The 18,142-nt window shown below is 30.3% G+C and overlaps 2 protein-coding genes across 2 annotated transcripts; one reads left to right on the plus strand and one right to left on the minus strand.

Moving 5' to 3' along the window:
- Window positions 1–3,196: 3,196 nt before the first annotated feature.
- LOC108909730 lies at window positions 3,197–7,719 on the plus strand. Its single transcript, XM_018714138.1, has 4 exons — window positions 3,197–3,208; window positions 3,357–3,663; window positions 7,178–7,236; window positions 7,296–7,719. Exons 1-4 carry the CDS (start codon window positions 3,197–3,199, stop codon window positions 7,713–7,715), a joined length of 798 nt encoding a protein of 265 aa, XP_018569654.1. The 3' UTR covers window positions 7,716–7,719.
- An 8,889-nt stretch (window positions 7,720–16,608) lies between these two features.
- On the minus strand, window positions 16,609–18,125 carry LOC108909731 (dolichyl-diphosphooligosaccharide--protein glycosyltransferase subunit 1). Its single transcript, XM_018714139.1, has one exon. It carries the CDS (start codon window positions 18,060–18,062, stop codon window positions 16,680–16,682), a length of 1,383 nt encoding a protein of 460 aa, XP_018569655.1. The 5' UTR covers window positions 18,063–18,125; the 3' UTR covers window positions 16,609–16,679.
- Between the last annotated feature and the right edge of the window lie 17 nt (window positions 18,126–18,142).

Genomic DNA, 18,142 nt, shown 5'->3' on the forward strand with positions numbered 1-18,142 from the left:
GTATAAGTGAATAAGAGAAAGTGAAGTGAAGTGAATTATAAGAGAAAAAGGACACGTTCAAAGATATGTGGAAAGGCCTTTAGAGAAAAAGAAAAAAAATCAAGATAGAAAAAAAAGAAGAGGATTTATTGATTAGTTACAAAAATAATTTTTGAAAACGACAGTTGTTAAAAGTAAGAAAAGAAAATAGAGAGAAATAGAAGCAGTTAGGAAGCAAGAAAAGGGAAAAATATTCAAATAGGAGAAAACAAGGAATTAAAATAATCAATTGGAGAAAGAAGGTATTTACGAAATTCGAGACAAGCGGATCCTCCACAAACCAGGTCCAGGGAGAGATAAAGAACGCAGAACAACAGTAGCAGAGTTCATAGACCAGTAGGAGAGTCAAGAGAACAGGAAGTAAACCGCATATCATTGGCATAGGAGAGAATCGAGATAACAAAGTAAAGGAGAGAAGTTAATCAACACATCTTTAACGATTATAAGTATAAAAAGGTACCTCTTATAATAAAACAAAATCGTATACGATATATAATACAGAAAACAAAAATTAATATAAAACGTTTAGTAAATCACCAATTCACTATCAAGTAAATTTATCTAATCACTTCATATCTATTTAAAACTGGCCAAGTCTTTGTAGAATTAAATATTAATAGTAGAGAAAATTAATAAGTATTAAACAAGAAGTTATTACTACAGTGTCTTAAGGTATGCAACCAGTATTGCATGAAATTTAAGTTAATGATATTATCAATATAACTTCTTGTATAAGGCTTTATAAACATTGTAAAATACTTCAAAATATATTGACTAGTGTGTTTAAGAGGGTAGAGTGACAAATTTTGACATATATAAAAAATTTTTTTAATAAATACATTTATTACTAAACCTTTTGTTTTTGTAGCTGTGCTTGGTGTGGTTTCTTGCTAGAACATAGAACCGACTACGGAGATAGAGTCTAGAGCTAGATAGGGCAAAGATAGACAATACACAATACACCAATCCAATCAAAATTAATATCAAAACTAACAAAATTTAATTTGGCGCTAACATATAAAACCATACACACATACGATCATAACAATATATATATATGAATCTTGGACTGGAATTGTTTACTTCAATTAATTAGTATACATGCACTTGTATAATGTTTAGGGGCATTACATTAGGACACTATTGTTGCGGAGTAGCACTAAATTATTTTTTTGTCTTCACTAATTCAATACGTGCTGTTATAAAATTATTTTATATGTTCCCGTTAATTCCAACAATTTCTTGTTTGAACGGCACCAGTGGCACCAGTTATATAAAACCGTCAGTAAATTAAATGATCAAAACTGCGACAACGCACAAAAGCTACTGGTACTAGGTTATACAAAAAACAATGAGACAAAAGAATAACAAATGCAAAACAGTAGTTATTTTTAATGTAACAAAAACATAACACTTATCACACGTGTATGCAGTGACTAAAATTATTTTAATACCAAAATTTTCAATGAGTTTTAGTTCACTGGATGATAATAACTAAACATAAAAACTAAACACAAAAAACTTGATTACTTTTTTATAAAAAGTGCAACCGCCGTATAATTACTATACATGGTGTTCTTTAAATGAATGAAAGTTTGAAAGAATGTCATTATACCTATTTTATTATTTACACATTTATTATACGAGGTCTGTCCAGAAAATAACCAAACTTTTTAAATTACGCGCTAATTGAGATATTTAGTGAAATATGGCAGCATTGCGTTGCGCCCTCTGCAACCACATGTTCCTAGATTATTGATATCTCATTTAGTTTTCGGGATATTATTGCTATTTGACTGCAACGTGTTTAGGTGTTACTCCCGATTTTTGAAATGTGCGATTTTCTGAAACAACGATGAAAAACTTTGCGTGAAGCTGAGGAAATCTTTCAAAGAATCTTTTCTTTTGAAACAACGCAGATGATGCTCTGGATCATACGCAATGTAACAATTTCTCAATTAAAAGTGGTTGTCAGTCAATTGAAGTACGACCAAGTAACCCTTCGACTTCGCTGATGACTCCCATGTTCAGAAAGTCAAATATCTGATGCGTACAAATCACCGATTGACTGTCGGAAAAATTGCAGAGGTTCAGTCATCTCAATTGGGTCTTGCCAAATTTTGATTGAAAAATTAAATATGCATCGAATTGCAGCAAAATTTGTTCCTCGTTTATGACCGAACAACGGAAGGAAAATCGTGTGGACGTTTGTCGGCAACTTCCTGAACAGGCCAATGACGATGCTTTTTTTTCCTTAATTGTGAATTTTGAATTCTTGCCTCAAGGTGAAACAGTGAACAGTGTGTATACTACCAAGGCGTTTTACAACGATTACCTACGTGAAAAAATCCACGAAAAGAGACCAGACTTGCGGCGAGACAATGCGCCCGTACGCTTCTGCTTTGTCAATTCTTCAGTTTTGTACCAAAAATCATATTACTGTCCTCCCTCGCCCTTCTTACTCGCCAGACCTGGCTCCTTGCGATTTTTTCTCATTTCTATAATTAAAATCAATGCAGAAAGGACACTATTTTCAGACAAATGATAACATCAAAACAAATGCATCATAAACTTTAAAGGCAATTTCAAGTAAAGCTATCCAGCTTCGGGAATTGGAATCACATTAATTTTAGTGATTTTAAGGGTTTCAAGGTCTGTACCTGAAACCATGGTTTTTCGGATTATTATTATTATTAGTAATAGTATAAAGATTCGAGGTACCCTAGATATAAATTTTATTAATACTTATGAAGAAATATGTAGTTTAGCACTCCCTATTTTTATAATGTGGTAGGTATAAGTACATTATATTCATAAACATGAATACATTTTCTTTCCTTCTAATTATTTCCAAGATATTTAGTAATGGGTATGTTTATAAGCCTTAATATTATATTATCAAGCTCATTAAAAGTAATCCAGGTATGTAAAGGATTATCTTTTTCCGGAAACTAATCAGAAGTTCCTAGAAACTACCTTAATACAATTACTTTTAATTGCTGAACCAATAACATCGTATCTTAGTGAAACAGTGAAATAACAACATGTTTCAGTGAAATTGAATCAGTATTTTGATACAGCTCGTTTGATGCAGACCAAAAATTTAGTGTGGAGCAAAATAATCCTTATTTATGTTTTAAAATGTTTTAAAATGAAAATGTGCCATGAGGTGAGTCCAAAATAATTGTAATTTATATAATAATAAAATTAATTTCATAAATTTAATACTACTGTTTTTTAATACTCGATATTTCCGAGATACAAATAAATCGATTTATATAATAACAACTGATATCTAATTCGTTATACTATTGCAGATGGAGATTTTGGAATTTAGTTTCGAGGATAACACTATTCCTCCAGTTAATCATACCGCAACTTTGAAAAGGACATCTACAAAAATGTTATCCAAGAAAAAACTGTCTACAAATATTGGTTATGAGGTATGGCGTGGAAAAATTCAGAAGGGTTCTGTTAAAGATATAATTCAAGATCCCAAATTACGTGAAAGTGGTATTATATCTGGACAGATCGCAATGGATACTCAAGAACGTGAAAACTGGTCTACGAAGGATTTGAATCAGGAGGATTTGAACTTCAATGAAATTGATGAAAATGTTTTGAGTGAGAACGAACTAACTAACGATCAATACAAAAATTCGTATAGTCACAGTTTTTTAAAATTTACGCGTTCCCCAAAAAGGAAATGTAGTTCCTTTTTGAATAAACTAACCCACCTATTATTCCGGAAGAAGATTTATAACCCTAACTGCAAAAATTGTTGTCGAAAATGTAACTGCAATGTAGAAGAATCTATAAATGGATATATTAATTTTCAAAATAATATATACAGCTATAGTTTTCGTGAGAAATAAAATCAATATTATTATTTTTGCGTTTTTTTACATAAATCTATATTTCCCTATATTTACATTTAATATTAATATATATTTTTAATTTACATCGGAGCTTAAAGTATACATACATGTAAACATGTATGTAAAGTGAGACCCAGAACTGATAGTTACAGGCATTACAGGAAAACGAAAGAGCAAATATGAAACCGCAAGAGAGGATTTTTATGGCATGTTGCTGTGTTACGTATTTGACATAAAATTCCATCTTGGTAAGTTTACTACCCTTAGGGCTATGATGTGACGTCATCGAATTTATTTTCCCAATTTTATAAATACATATTCTTTTACATCAGGCGAAAGTCTTCTTTTTTCTATCTTAACAAAGTTTTTCAATAACTCACTTTCAAAATATGTAAGACGTTAAAGAAATTTTATTAAAAAATTAAATAAAAATCAAAAGAAATGTATGTTAACTTTAATAATTTGTTAAAAAAAAAATTCTCACAGAAAAAGTATATTTGAATAACTATACATTTAAACTACATTATAAAAATAGTAAACTAACATACATATGAATAAAATTATGAGACTATATTTTATTTTATCAGATTATAAAATAAAATAAAATAACCATTTGAATCGATAGAAAATCATGAAGTATAGAATTTAGAAATTTTGTGTGAATATTTATTAAATGTGGAATAATAAAATAAGTTAGGTACAGCAGTCTGCCATTATTGCGTAAAGAAATAAAGAAAAAAAACTGATGAAAAACAAAAATATTAAAAAACCTAGACAAGGGTATCATTTACCAAAATAAAACTAACAATAAGAAAAACCCATGACAAGAAAATATTAAAAACGTTTATACTGAACTAATTCAAAGAAAACTATTATTTTGGTGAAGTGAATGAAGGACCCTTTCTCATGATTACAATATGTAGGATTAGGTTTGCTAGATATATCTTTAATAATAATGGGTGTTCTGAAAGTCCGTCAGAAAACTCCGGGAGGTAATTCTACGGATTAAAATAGTAACAGTATGTAATTTTTTTTTTTCGAATTGTCAATTGTTTGCAAGTTACATCTTGTCAAAGTTCAATTTTTTATTTTTCTATTTAAATAACTTATTTAATTCAAGTTCGATTAGTCTCTCATTTGGCACACCCACTAAGTAGATGAAGCTCTATTGAACCAGTCAGAGAAAAGTTTCATTATGCACCACTAGAGGGCACTTTACCTAGAACTCAAAATTTATTTTATTCATAACTTTTTTCTCTTGCTAGACATCACAGAAATTTAACATTATTGAAAAGAAAAATAATATCAGAAAAAAATATGTACTCTTAATTCAAGTCGACAAATATAACAGTTTAGCAGGAAATCGCTATTAAAGTGTTATTAAACAATAACATTTTTGATAATTATTTCTGCAATTAATTAAGATGCCATGCTGTAATACCATCTCTTGTAAAACCAGTTTCGTTAGTAAAAAAATATTATTAGTAAATTCATTATCCTCAGCTTATTTTTCCACAACGTTATTACAGAGCCGATAAAAAATTTATTATGGTGAAAAATCATAGCCTGCTTTAAACAATTTTTATTACAATTCGTAATACATATTTATTTGAAGCATGGCAACTTGATTAGTTATAGAAAGAATTATCAAAAATGTGTTTAATAAACATATTAATAGCGGTTTTCTGGTAAACGGTTATATTTATCGGCTTGAACAAAGAGTACATAATTTTATCTGATATTATTTCTCTCTTCAATAATTTTCTGTGATGTCTAGCAAGAGAAAAAAGTTATGAACAAGACAAATTTTGAGTTCTAGGTAAAGTGCCCTCTGGCGGTGCATAATGAAACTTTTCTCTGACTGGTCCAATAGAGCTTAATCCATTTAGTGGGTGTGCCAAATGACGGACTAATACAACTTAAATTAAATTAATTATTTAAATAGAAAAAATAAAAAATTTGAACTTTGACAAGCTGTAACTTGCAAACAATTGACAATTCGAAAAACAGTTTCATTGCATACTGCTATTATTTTAATCCGTAGTTTCCTGATTGACTTTCAGAACACCCTGTATATATGGCCAAAAGAGTAAGCTAGCAATAAACTCTTTAGGCTGTTTTAGTCATAACTCTCTTACTATTGGAGATAGACCTGATAGAGAGTCAAGCCTGATATCACTATAATGTTAAGAAAGCTCTCTATCTATAGATGTAAAAATATACAGGGTGTTCTGTCAATAAAATTTATAAGTTTGACTTGTATCTCCAAAATGCGGCATTCAATTGTTTTTCTGAGTACAGTTTTAAAATCACAAGTAAATTTCACACAATTTTGACCGATACCATCGGTACATAGGAAAGCGTATTATGTCGCCCTTTAGGCTTTTAATTTACTTTTACATTAACAATTTTATCACGTTTTAATTATATTAAGTATTGATAAATATTATTGATAAATTATGTGCACCAAGCAGTAAAAAACGACCTTTCACTGATAAAATATGCAAATTTATTTATTTTTATTTATACCTACCTGTTTATTTATTTGTTTACGAACACGCCTATGACTAGCCGACGATAACCCCGAAGTCTATTTATAAATTAATTTTCTATTCTATTCCAAATGCCATTGTTTTATCTTAAAGAGTTTCGGAGATATTTGAAAAGAACAGCCCACCATGTTTGTATAAACTTTTTTCTTATTTTCATTTTTATTTCGTAGAATACGTTGATAAAATATAGCAACCTAATTTTGAGATACCTTGTATAGTGTTAAAATATTATTAAATCAATTCTTATGAATACATTTGTTCGAGAAATTCATACTTTACCTATGCGTAAAAAAGGTGCTGTTTTTTTCTTAAATTACTAAAAGTATAAATTGTTTTTATGATATTTCTGTTTGTTTTCGGGGCATAAAAAAATTCGAAATCAAACCGTCAAATGTTGAGCATATTTAAATACTGTAATTTAGTACCTATCTGTCTTAATACCTACCTGTGATCCTTAATAAATTAAATTTGTTAAATATATACCTCTAATATTATTTTTTACTTTATTGAATCATAATTTAAATTCCCTGAAGAAGGTTTATTAAATTATAATTAACATTTTAAAATGTTCAGATGAACAGAGATTAAAGTAGGTAGGTAATAGATAGATTATAGTAAATAGGGATGTATTTAGAGTGAATAGTGAATACAAGAAAAATATTAATTCATCAATAAGCAATTATACATGCTATATATATATATTAATAGGTAGTGTTCTCACTATGGAAAATAAATACGATTTAGCAGCTGTTACAGAAACAGAGATTGTAAGTATTTTCATTACCTCTCTAATATTTATATTTTAATAATTTCTTTTCATTCCTAGATAAAAGATATACAAAGCCATTTAGAAGAAGTAAAATTGACAGACAATTGTTACCAGCGAACTTCAACCCCTGTATTGGAAAGACGGCGTTGTACAATACAACATTCGCGGAAGGGTGGTTATGAAAAATGGTGCAATCGTCTTGAAAAAGCAAAACCAGCCTTTAAAGTTAGAGGGATTTTATTTCCACCTAAAGACATAGTTTCTGGAAATTTAATACTATTCTCAAATGAAGGAGAATCGTACACAGATTCCAACGAGAAAAATCCTGCCAACGAACGGTTAGACTATCACAGTGACACAATGAAAAAACTTTTGCTATCTGTCGTGAGCGATCACTGCAAGTCACTGCTGAAGAGAACCAGAAGTTTGGTTAAATATAATAATAAAACTAAACATTCCCATTATAATTTGAATTAGTTCAATTAAGGGTGATGATAATATTAAAGTTGATTAAAATATTAAAATAACTTTTGTAGTTGTTATCTTTCACATAGAAATTATTTCCAGAGGTTGTATAATGAATATAAATATACCTAAGTAATAAATAATAGTTTCGTTTATTATCCCCGTAAGATCTTCAAAAAATCGATGAAAAAAAATATATTAATTAGAAACAAATTTAGTATGCCCACGACATTTACTTACCTAAATTTATTGTTCAAAATATTGTGTACCTAAACATATTTTTAAATTTGCAGTTCGTTCCTGATCAACGTATTTAATATTTTTTTACTTAGAAAACTTATTTAATTTATAACGTTTTTTTGAATTAGTACAGGGAAAGCTTTAAGTGATAGATATATGACTTGCATCGAAATCTATATTTTGAATTTTTTACACAGATAGGGATAGGATTTATCTAGTGTCTAATTTATAAAACTATTTGGTACAATTAATACCTACCTAATTAATGTTTTCTATACTTAACTCAAAATGTTAATCTCTCGAACAATTAGGTAAAATGTGAATTATAATATTAACTAATCGTTTAATTGTGGCAAATTTAAACACACGATTTTTGTTTGTATGAGAATTATTTCTCATTAAATGGCCTGACAATATTTCTCTGTGGGGAAATCTAAATTTAGTACCACGAACTTTAACTTCTGCAGGCCCGTAAGAGAGACGTCTACACCATTTTTTATAACAAATAGACTGATGTTGAGATGTCTTCTTTTTGGGTCTCTTAACAGTAGATGTCCTCTTGAAATACGACCTGCCTGCTAGTTCTTCTAGGAAACTATCTTCACATGGATCATATATCTAAAAAATGCAAATAGTTATTGGCAAGCGATTATTAGTAGCCAACTACTAATATTAATAATGGCATATCCAAATTAAAATAATATAAATATGTAGGTAATTAAAGAAAAACTGATGTAACACCTACCGAGTCCATAATTTTCATTAGACCTAACTGCTTCTTCTAACTGAAATTGAATTGAGTTTTTAAGCAGTAGGTAACTTTTATTACATCCATTCTAGTAGTAGTAATGCTAATTCTCTAATTAACTGAAAATGTTTAATTCTTAATCTTTTAAGTGAAATGCATTTGAAATTTCCAAATTTGTAAGCGCAGATTTAACAGAGAAGGTAATAATAAATTTTTATTGTTTAGCTTTATTATAAATTAACAAAAAAATCAAAATTTCATAAATAAATAACCTTAAACAATACAACAAATATTTTATTAAATATTTCAACACTTGACAAGCATGATATATGTGTACAAATAAAACCAGATAATAGCTGAATAATAATAATTAATGGACGGCGTCATTGATCATTCTTCCAGGCCCGGTCTGGCCAGGTCGGAAAGTAGGCAAAACTCGACTTATTTTGGAAGATAGGCCCCCAAACGACTAACGAGGTGCCAAAAGTATAAGAAATTTTTTTGTAAATTCTGAAGATATAGCCACCGTAAATTGAAAAGAGAAAAGAAGAATTTAAAAATGAAAATTGAATTTTTTGTAGAAATGGGATTTTCCCAGGTCAATAAAAATAACACAAATTTTATTATTTTGCCCTGTACCCCTATAAACAGTGTACCTACAGGAAAGAAAGAGAGAAATAAATATATATTCCAAACCGTAAGCCCTTTAAACTAATAACTCCTTTATCTATAAGCCGTGGGCCTGGAGGAAAAACGAGAGAATTCGAAATTTAATATAGCTTTCTTTAAGCCAAAAAAAGATTCCGTGTGTAGTGCCTATAAGATGCCTATTTTATGGATCTTTTTAAAAAGTGTTAACGAAAATGCCATACGAAAGGTTATTCTTTATTCCGACAATTGCGGTGGTCAAAACCGTAATCGTTTTGTTTTTGCGATATTTGCTTATGCATCAATGACTTTGGATTTGGAAATAACACATCTTTTTCTTGAAATTGGCCACACGCAGAATGAAAATGACAGCATGCATGCTATGATTAAAGTTGCAAAAAAACGTCACTGCCATATACATTCCTGATCAATGGATTAGTCTAATAAAAATAGCCAAAGTTACTGTCCCACAGTACAAAGTAAAAGAAATGTCTCAAGAAGATTTTGTAACTTTTAAACCAATGGTAAAGAAACAAAACTGGAAAAAATATATTACTAAAGAGGCTGTAAAAATCAGCAAAATCAGAGAAATCCACTGCGATCGAGTCTCCCAATAATTTTTTTTTGTGTATAATTTTGGAGAAAATCATAAAGAACTAGGCTTACAAACAAAAAACACACGCAAACGCGAAGAATATCAATTTCCAAAATTGTATCAAGGTTTGCTGCTGATGGTAAAAAATTAAGCGGTCTTTTGGGTATGTGTAAGGCTAATTTGATACCACCGATGTATCATGGATTTTACAACTCCCTTCGGCCTGCTAGTAAGACTAACCACCAGGAAGAAAGTAATATTGACCAAGAAGATGACTGACTGAATCGAATTTTCCTTTTATGTCAATATTGATTATTAACAAATATTTTTTTATCCAAAAACAGAAAATGTTTAATTTTTCTGTACCTTATTAGTGTAACAAGTTGTTTCTCAATAAAAAATTTTGTCGACGAAAACTGTAGTAACTCATTCAAAATCCATTTTTTTCTTATCCTAAACTATTTTATTTAGATTATCAATAATTAATTAAGACTTAAACAATAATTACTTTGTTAAAGAAGAACGATTTAGCTCTTGTAATAAAAATAAATAACGAACATTATTATTTTCTCAACTATTCAAATGCAATTATCTCAGTATAACCAAATTTGAGATACGACAGTTTTCCTTGGGAGAGTCGATATGCACCCTAGTAATAGACAAAACCAAATAGGTCCCGATTTCGATTTTTCCCGACTGCCCCTGAAAGAGCCACACCGGGCCTGCATTCTTCGAGGTACAGCACCATGTTTTTAGTATAGATTTTAGGTTTGAACACAAAATGTTTCATTAAAATATACTTCTACATTTTTTTTATTAAGTTATTGTTTCATTTAGACAGTGGCGGCTCGTGAAGGAGGACGCTCGGACTCCGCCCCCCCAGATATATTCAAACTATAAACTTAAAATAATGTATTTATTTAAATCAATAAGAAATATAAATAGCATGCATTCAATATCTCTTGGATGTTAGGTTGGTTGCATAAAGTGCATGTACTCCGTGAACGTAGCTCACAATCAGATTAATGCCATCTGCCATCTATGATCCTACCAAAGAGTTATGTTTAACCGCGCGCGCAATCCCCACTCCATCGCGGACCGTGAAATCTGAGTCCATCGTGCAAGCATATTTTTACATATGATTGGACAAATTGGCACGTGGAGGGGATAGGCGACGATAGTCTCGCGCACTTTGTTTTGGACTCCATGAGGCAGTAACCCGTATCACTGAAGTGTGGTTATATGTGTTTTGTTTTTGCTTTGGCGCTTTTTAAGACATTATATTTTATAAGTTTAAGTTTAAAATGAGGGTTTGTGAAATAAAAAAACTTGTTATTAGTAATTTAAGTTTAGAGGAAAAAGTCGAATTGAAAAATAACGGACGTCCAACGCCAGTGTTGAATTTAGTTGAGGTGCAGAAAGAGTGCAAAAAGTGGGCCGGCTTTCGCAAATTTGATAAAAACATTTATGATAAGACCCTGTGGTTGTGTGGTTGTGACCAAACAAATAGATTTTTTTGTTTTGTATGTTTATTGTTTGGAGGAGGCGAAGAAAACTGGACGAAAACTGGAGTTTCTGACTTGAAACATTTAGAAATTAAAATTAAGAAACATGAAAATTCTCCTAAACACAAAAATAAGTTGGTGAGTTTTTTACTTTTAGGAAGAGTAAATATTGCTTCTTGTTTAAATAGTGCTTATGCAGAACAAATAAATAGTAAATAGTCATAACGAAACAGTTAAGAAAAATCGATTGCTTCTTTCAAAAATTTTAAATATCTTAAAACTATGTGGTACATGTAACCTTTCTCTTCGTGGACATAATAAAAAAAGTGACTCGGTAAACAAAGGGGTATTTTTAGAACTGATAGACTATAGTGCAAAAATTGATCCCGTTTTAGATAAACATCTTAGCGATGCCCATGTTTTTAACGGAACTTCAAAAACTATAAAGAATGAACTATTACAGTAATCTACATAATTATATCCTAACTGGGTTGGTTGATCGATTATTCACTTCAGCCCCCATACGTTGGAATTTTATTTCTCGCATTGTATCTAAGTAGCTACTTTACACACTGACAGTATTCATTTTGGGGTACTTGCAAAACACAATGACCTTCAAATCCCTTAAAATATTTCGCCTGCGGCGCTAAGCGGGATGCTACCGCCCCCCACACCCCCCGCAACTCTTATGATGTACGTCCTCTTTTCAAAATGCCCCCCCCCCCCCCTGTATTCAAACCCACGGACCGCCACTGCATTTAGATATCCATATAAGTTATATTCCAAGACTGAAGTGATTGGAGTTATATGTCATAATTTTCCCGCCAACTGCCATGCTGGTCAAGTGGGTTCATTGGTCTTGTCTGGCCGCAATTAGATGACAGCAGAATATATAGATATAATTTAAAGTTTTTCATAAATTCGTGCTTTTTACATAAAAAATAATAATCAGAACTTCCGTAATTACATACCTTTATTTATTGATTAGAGCAAAATAATTGGATTTTATCTAAAGTCTACCAGTGAGCTGCTAACATTGTTCATTGTTTCTGAACTTTTACTGGCGTTATACGAAAAATGATAAAAAATGTTTTATACAAATAAATAAATATATATGTAGGTATAATAGAAAACCCTATTTAATGTCAAATAATATTTTTGACTTTTGAAATCTCCAAATCCACTGATTAGATTTTATTCAAATTTTGCATTGGACAATTTTGTTCAAATTTTGCATAGCATTATTCAAATTTTACATTGCACTATTTTGTTCAAATTGTGCATCAATTTTGCATTGAACTCAAATTTTATATTGTACTCAAATTTTGCATTGCACTCAAATTTTACATTGGACTCAAATTTGGCATTGGACTCAGTTTGCATTGGACTCATATTTTCAATTGGTCTCATATTTCAGATTGGTCTCAAATTTTGCATTAGACTCAAATGGACTCAAATTTTGCAATGGATTTTGCATTGAACAACTGACGTACTGTATTTGTACCATTTGTACATCGATATTTTCAATGGTTTGAAAAATACCAGGCCCCTACTTGATTTGACGAGATTCCGAAAATTTATCAAAATATGCTTTTAATTTTATGTACACCTACCTCCATATTAACAAAAATTATTTCTCAAAACTAATAAACTAAATTTTTTAGTATTGCGGTAAAATTAAAAATTATTAAAACGATAAGATCAAGATTACATTAAAACACAATATACAGAATATTGTGTTCATCGGCTGGTGATTAGTGGCTTGTAATCATTTATTATACATTTAGGTAATCATATTTATTTATAGTCAAAACTGTCATCGAACTAATTAATGAGTGTGTATATGTTCTTTCGGTGTTTATTAAAGAAACCTTTAATTTTTTTTAAGAGAATATATCTTATTAAAAAGGCGTTCTATAATCCTATTATATCATATTAACTTGGAGAGAATATTTGAAAAGTAAATAAATCGAGAGGAGAAAACACGATTAGCAGAAATATTTTTTGCAAATGGAATACAATTTTTTTAGTACCTTAACTGACTTACCATGCACATTGATAAGATAACAATATTTTGAAACTACTGGCTTCAACTATAGCTATAGCTCTGCTCGGTTCACAGGTATCGGTATAAGCTTATTTGAAAATCGCTGTACCTGAAGGTATGCAATCAAATCACAGTTTTCAATTTTCATGGATGTTTTTCATGCGTGAGCACCATGTTCATCTAGACTCACACTCCAGACGCACACAATTACTTTATTTGCTTACAAACAATTTTCACAGTAAAAGACACGCGTGTTGTTTAATTATTCATCATTTTTTATGTTTTACGTTTTTCCAGAGATTCTCTGTAGGTTTTAACGATTCTGATTATTAGGTATTAATTTTGCCGTTATGCAGTTTCAACTATTTTGATTATCTACTGAAAACACATTCCACCTCAGACAACCATTAAAAAGTCCTATCCTGAATACCTAAAATATAATAAAATTCAATTATATTTTTAATTATTTCTTTGATAAGAAGAAAATTTGTTAAAGCCATGGGTTTTATTATTTATTGTAAATACATACAGAAAATACAGAATATCTCAAGTTGAATGTTATAGAAACAGGGTGTATTTATACTTTGTCATAGCTACCCTCTCGATGAGCAGGTAGAAATTAATAGATTCTAAGAACAACCCCAGAATATTTGAAGCTATTTTATCTGCATTCTCTCATTTTCCTTAGTCTATATTATATTCTCTATCTACCTACAACAAAATTATACTGGATAGCGCAGAATGTTTGCTTAGCCTTTACAATTAGCAAGATGAAAGTAATATCTTTTACGGTATGTATTAACTTAAACATATACCTTATTATCTAGTCTTTATTTAAAATTTATAATACAATAACGGATTATTAATAGTTAACAATGAAGACATGAGAAATCTATTAATAATTTCTTATTCCAGTGTGGAAATAAATTTCCTAGTATCTACAAACCAGAATTAAAGGAAGAGGAAATCACTTTTCTCACTAACGATGGAGAATATGAATCCTATCCACGAACTTCTACACCTTACAAAGAGAAAGATAATTTACGAGATGAAACGACAAATAGTTTTGTAACAAAATTAATGCAGTACCCTTCGAAATTCACAGTGCACGGTATGCAAAATGCCCCCAGAGGAATTTTATGTGGAAATATCATAATGGAGCAAATCGCAAGGAAAAAAAATCGAAAATTGGTTTTGACGTTTAAACATGCTATTAAAAGAAAAAGGGAAATGGTAAATGCGGAAAATATGAGAGTTCCTAAACGTGACCACCAGATGCACCATATGAGGATTTAATTCTTATAAATTGATAATTTTTACTGTGCAATACAATTTTTGATGAATAGAAACATTTGGATATTAAACATTTAGTTTACGTATTTATTTTACAAAACACACACAAGAAATATATAAAAAAAAAACAATTGAAGCGCATGGAAACCGGCTCTAGCTGGTCGACTTTCGAGATATTTTGAAAAAAAGAAGACTTTTTATTTTAATTCTATAAAAACATTTTTTGCAAAGAATTGCATTGAAGACTCAGATTTTTCAACATTGCAGTTCTAGGAAACCATAATTTGCTTATTTTTTTAACTTTTCAACAAAAAAATCTGAGACACCATAAGTAAAAAGAAAATTGCAATGGTTTCTTGAAACCGCAACATTGAAACGTCTCAGTGAAACTTTTTGCAAACATTTGTAGAAAATGATCATGGGGACAGACCCCCATTATTGTGTTTAGGTTTTGAAAAAAATTTTTAGGTTTTGAAGTGCGTGCGGTGTTTTTTTTAGAGGCCTCCATAAAACTTGCAGCTCTGGGTCTACCCCTAGCAAAAATCCTATCTACGTCCATGAGAATAATGGTCTTATTTATTAAAATTTTTGGTCTGCCAATTTTTTCTAGATAAAAAGACAAAAAGATAATAGTAGAATGTCATGTAAATTACTGTTGAGAGAAGTTAGTTAAATTTAATCTCTATATGCAATAAGTTATCATTAACATTATAAGGTCAAACTAAAGTCTAAATCCCAGATATGTAATTATTTTTAATTAGTAATTAATCCAACTAACTGAATACATACAAAAATATACAAGGTGTTCCAAAATAAGCGTCACCATTGCCAACCGCCTATTATTGCAGATACAAAATGGTTTAAATTGTCAAAGAAATAGTAACTTTTCTACTAATTAATTATCAATTATATTAAACCAAAAAACAACTAAAACTTTATTCATGTATGGAATATCTATATTTATTATTTTTTTGATACATATTGAAACTCGGTATACATTATGTTATATTTGAAAACATCGACTTTTAGGATCAAACGCATAAGGTTTGATGGTTTTAATGGCCACACCTTCTTTATCATTAAAGGTCATTAGAGTCCATCCAAATGCCATCATAATTTTGCAGAAATGTTCAGAGGGAGACACTGCAAGAGTAATTTGAGTAATACATAAGTATTAAAACAATTACTTATGTCAAACATACAAAATGCACTTATGCATCTAAAACCCCTCACACTCTAGTGCTTTTCTTTTATTTCTAGATAATACTTGTACTCGAGTAATTATGAAAAAGAGTATTTTAATGTACAAATTTTGACTAGCAATTTCTCCCTCGTGTTCAAATAATATATTTAATAAAATGTTATTTATTTGGCAAATATCGTAAATACAATTTTGATTTGTTTTTTAAATCAGTGTATTTTAATTGACAGGAAAATTAATGATTTAATTGATTTTGTTATGTAATGTATCAAAGTTAATAGTTGCTTCACCATATGTTGATTCTGATTTCACAGAAGTGTTAATATACAATTTAATTTAATTAAGTATGTTCTGTATTACAATTTTACTTTTAATACAACAAATATAGTTAGTTATCCAATTATTTCAACTCACTTTAAAGTAAATATACTTTTTTATTCTTCTAAAACATATTGATTATAAAAAATAAATAAGTTCGGTAAATACTACAGGTTTTATAAGCGACACTATACCAGTAAATCAAAAGGTCTATCAAAGGAAAATTATTTTAATGGTCTCAAAAAAATTTTAAAAAGGTGCTCTGATTCTTAGTGGGTCACACATAGGTACATATAATAACAACAAGGAATTAATTACCAAGGATTTTATTTAAAAAACAAATAAAATGAACAATGGAATGAGACTATGAAAAAAGTTAAATTAGTCTTTCTTACTATGTTCTGGTTTAGTAAGCGAGAAATCCAGTCTTACATAAATGATAACAACAATAAACAATAAAAATAAGGCAATTGACAATAAAACGGGTTCATGAAGTAGCAGGTGAGGCGTCCAGTTATAGATAACTTCAATGTCTTGAATATGTTGCTCGACCAAATTTGTTTTTCTCAATCTTATGACTGTTCTTCCAATATTATCGAAGTATTTGTATGTAACGCCATCAGAGAGTCTTTCTACTTCGTACGGTGCATTTATTTTAACATTCGATACACCAACAGGCAAAACAATTGAAGATTCTAATTCTTCCACAAACATGTCGTCAAAAACATGATCAATTAATCTCATAATCAGTACATACTCTCCACTAGGCTGCTTAAACAAGTACTGATAACTTGGAACACTGTAGCCCAAAGTATATGAGCTTTTCCAACCGCCGAAGAGAGGAAATCTTGGTCTTAATTCTAACTCAATCCAGTCTTTTCTTGGTCTAACTGTAGAAGTTGAGATATTACCATTACTATCTCTATAATAAATGCTATGGGCAGATGCAGGTAAAATAGTGCGGTAAGACTTAATACTATGGTGATTACTGCCAGTATCTCTTTGATAGTCATATCTAGAAAACGGTCCCTTCAATTTAGCTCCTGTGTGGCGAATTTCAATGTTTTCTTCGATGGCAATATTTCCCCAATGCGATATCTCAATTAAACGTTCCAATCTCGTTACAGTCAGAAATGGAGCATTATTTTCAAAATGAATAATCATTTGATCTTCAGTAAATGGAGCTATATTAGTATAAGGACCATACGTTAAAGAAGAATCTGACTGAGCAACTGGTTTCAGTTTAGTGTAATTCTCCACAGTTCTTGAACTAAGGGAGATTTCGGTTTTCTGTTTTGTAGTAACATAAGGTGTGTAAAAGTAATGATTACCAAAGTAACGAACAAGCTGCTTCTCCTTTTGGCTAATACTGCTTGGATATGGCACCAAACTTTGAGTTAACACTTCCTCTAGTACCACTGTAGTTGTTCGGCCTGAGTCTAATGGCTGCTTCAATAAAACATTACGAAATGATTTACCACTTTCATTTTCCACTCCTACAGGTATAATCTTTAGATCGTCTTTTAATGAATCTTTCGCACTTAAATATGCAACGGCTCCTACAATATTTGGTTCTTGAACAATTAGAAAATTGCGTACAGTGTCTTTGCCGGTATTTTCCAGGGTTATGGTTGCCGCAATTTTAACTAACTGTGAAGTTAAATCAATGGATCTCTCTACATTTTTAATAACGAGCTGATTGTTAACTCTTTCTAAAGCCGTTACGTAAGTTAAACAAAGGATTGTTAATATAATTTTATACATTTTTGATCACAATATAACTGTAAGAACCACGACTTCTTTGATGCATTTACTCCACACCACGACACATCATCATCGTCAAA

Source organism: Anoplophora glabripennis, unplaced genomic scaffold, assembly GCF_000390285.2.
Source record: "Anoplophora glabripennis isolate ALB-LARVAE unplaced genomic scaffold, Agla_2.0 scaffold335, whole genome shotgun sequence".
NCBI lineage: Eukaryota > Metazoa > Arthropoda > Insecta > Coleoptera > Cerambycidae > Anoplophora > Anoplophora glabripennis.

Coding starts and splice junctions, on each gene's coding strand:
- LOC108909730 (XM_018714138.1), top strand. Junction 3,664..7,177: donor AATTGATGAAAATGTTTTGA/GTGAGAACGAAC, acceptor ATATATTAATAG/GTAGTGTTCTCACTATGGAA. Junction 7,237..7,295: donor CTGTTACAGAAACAGAGATT/GTAAGTATTTTC, acceptor TTTCATTCCTAG/ATAAAAGATATACAAAGCCA.
- LOC108909731 (XM_018714139.1), bottom strand. CDS start 18,062: ATGTATAAAATTATATTAACAATCCTTTGTTTAACTTACGTAACGGCT.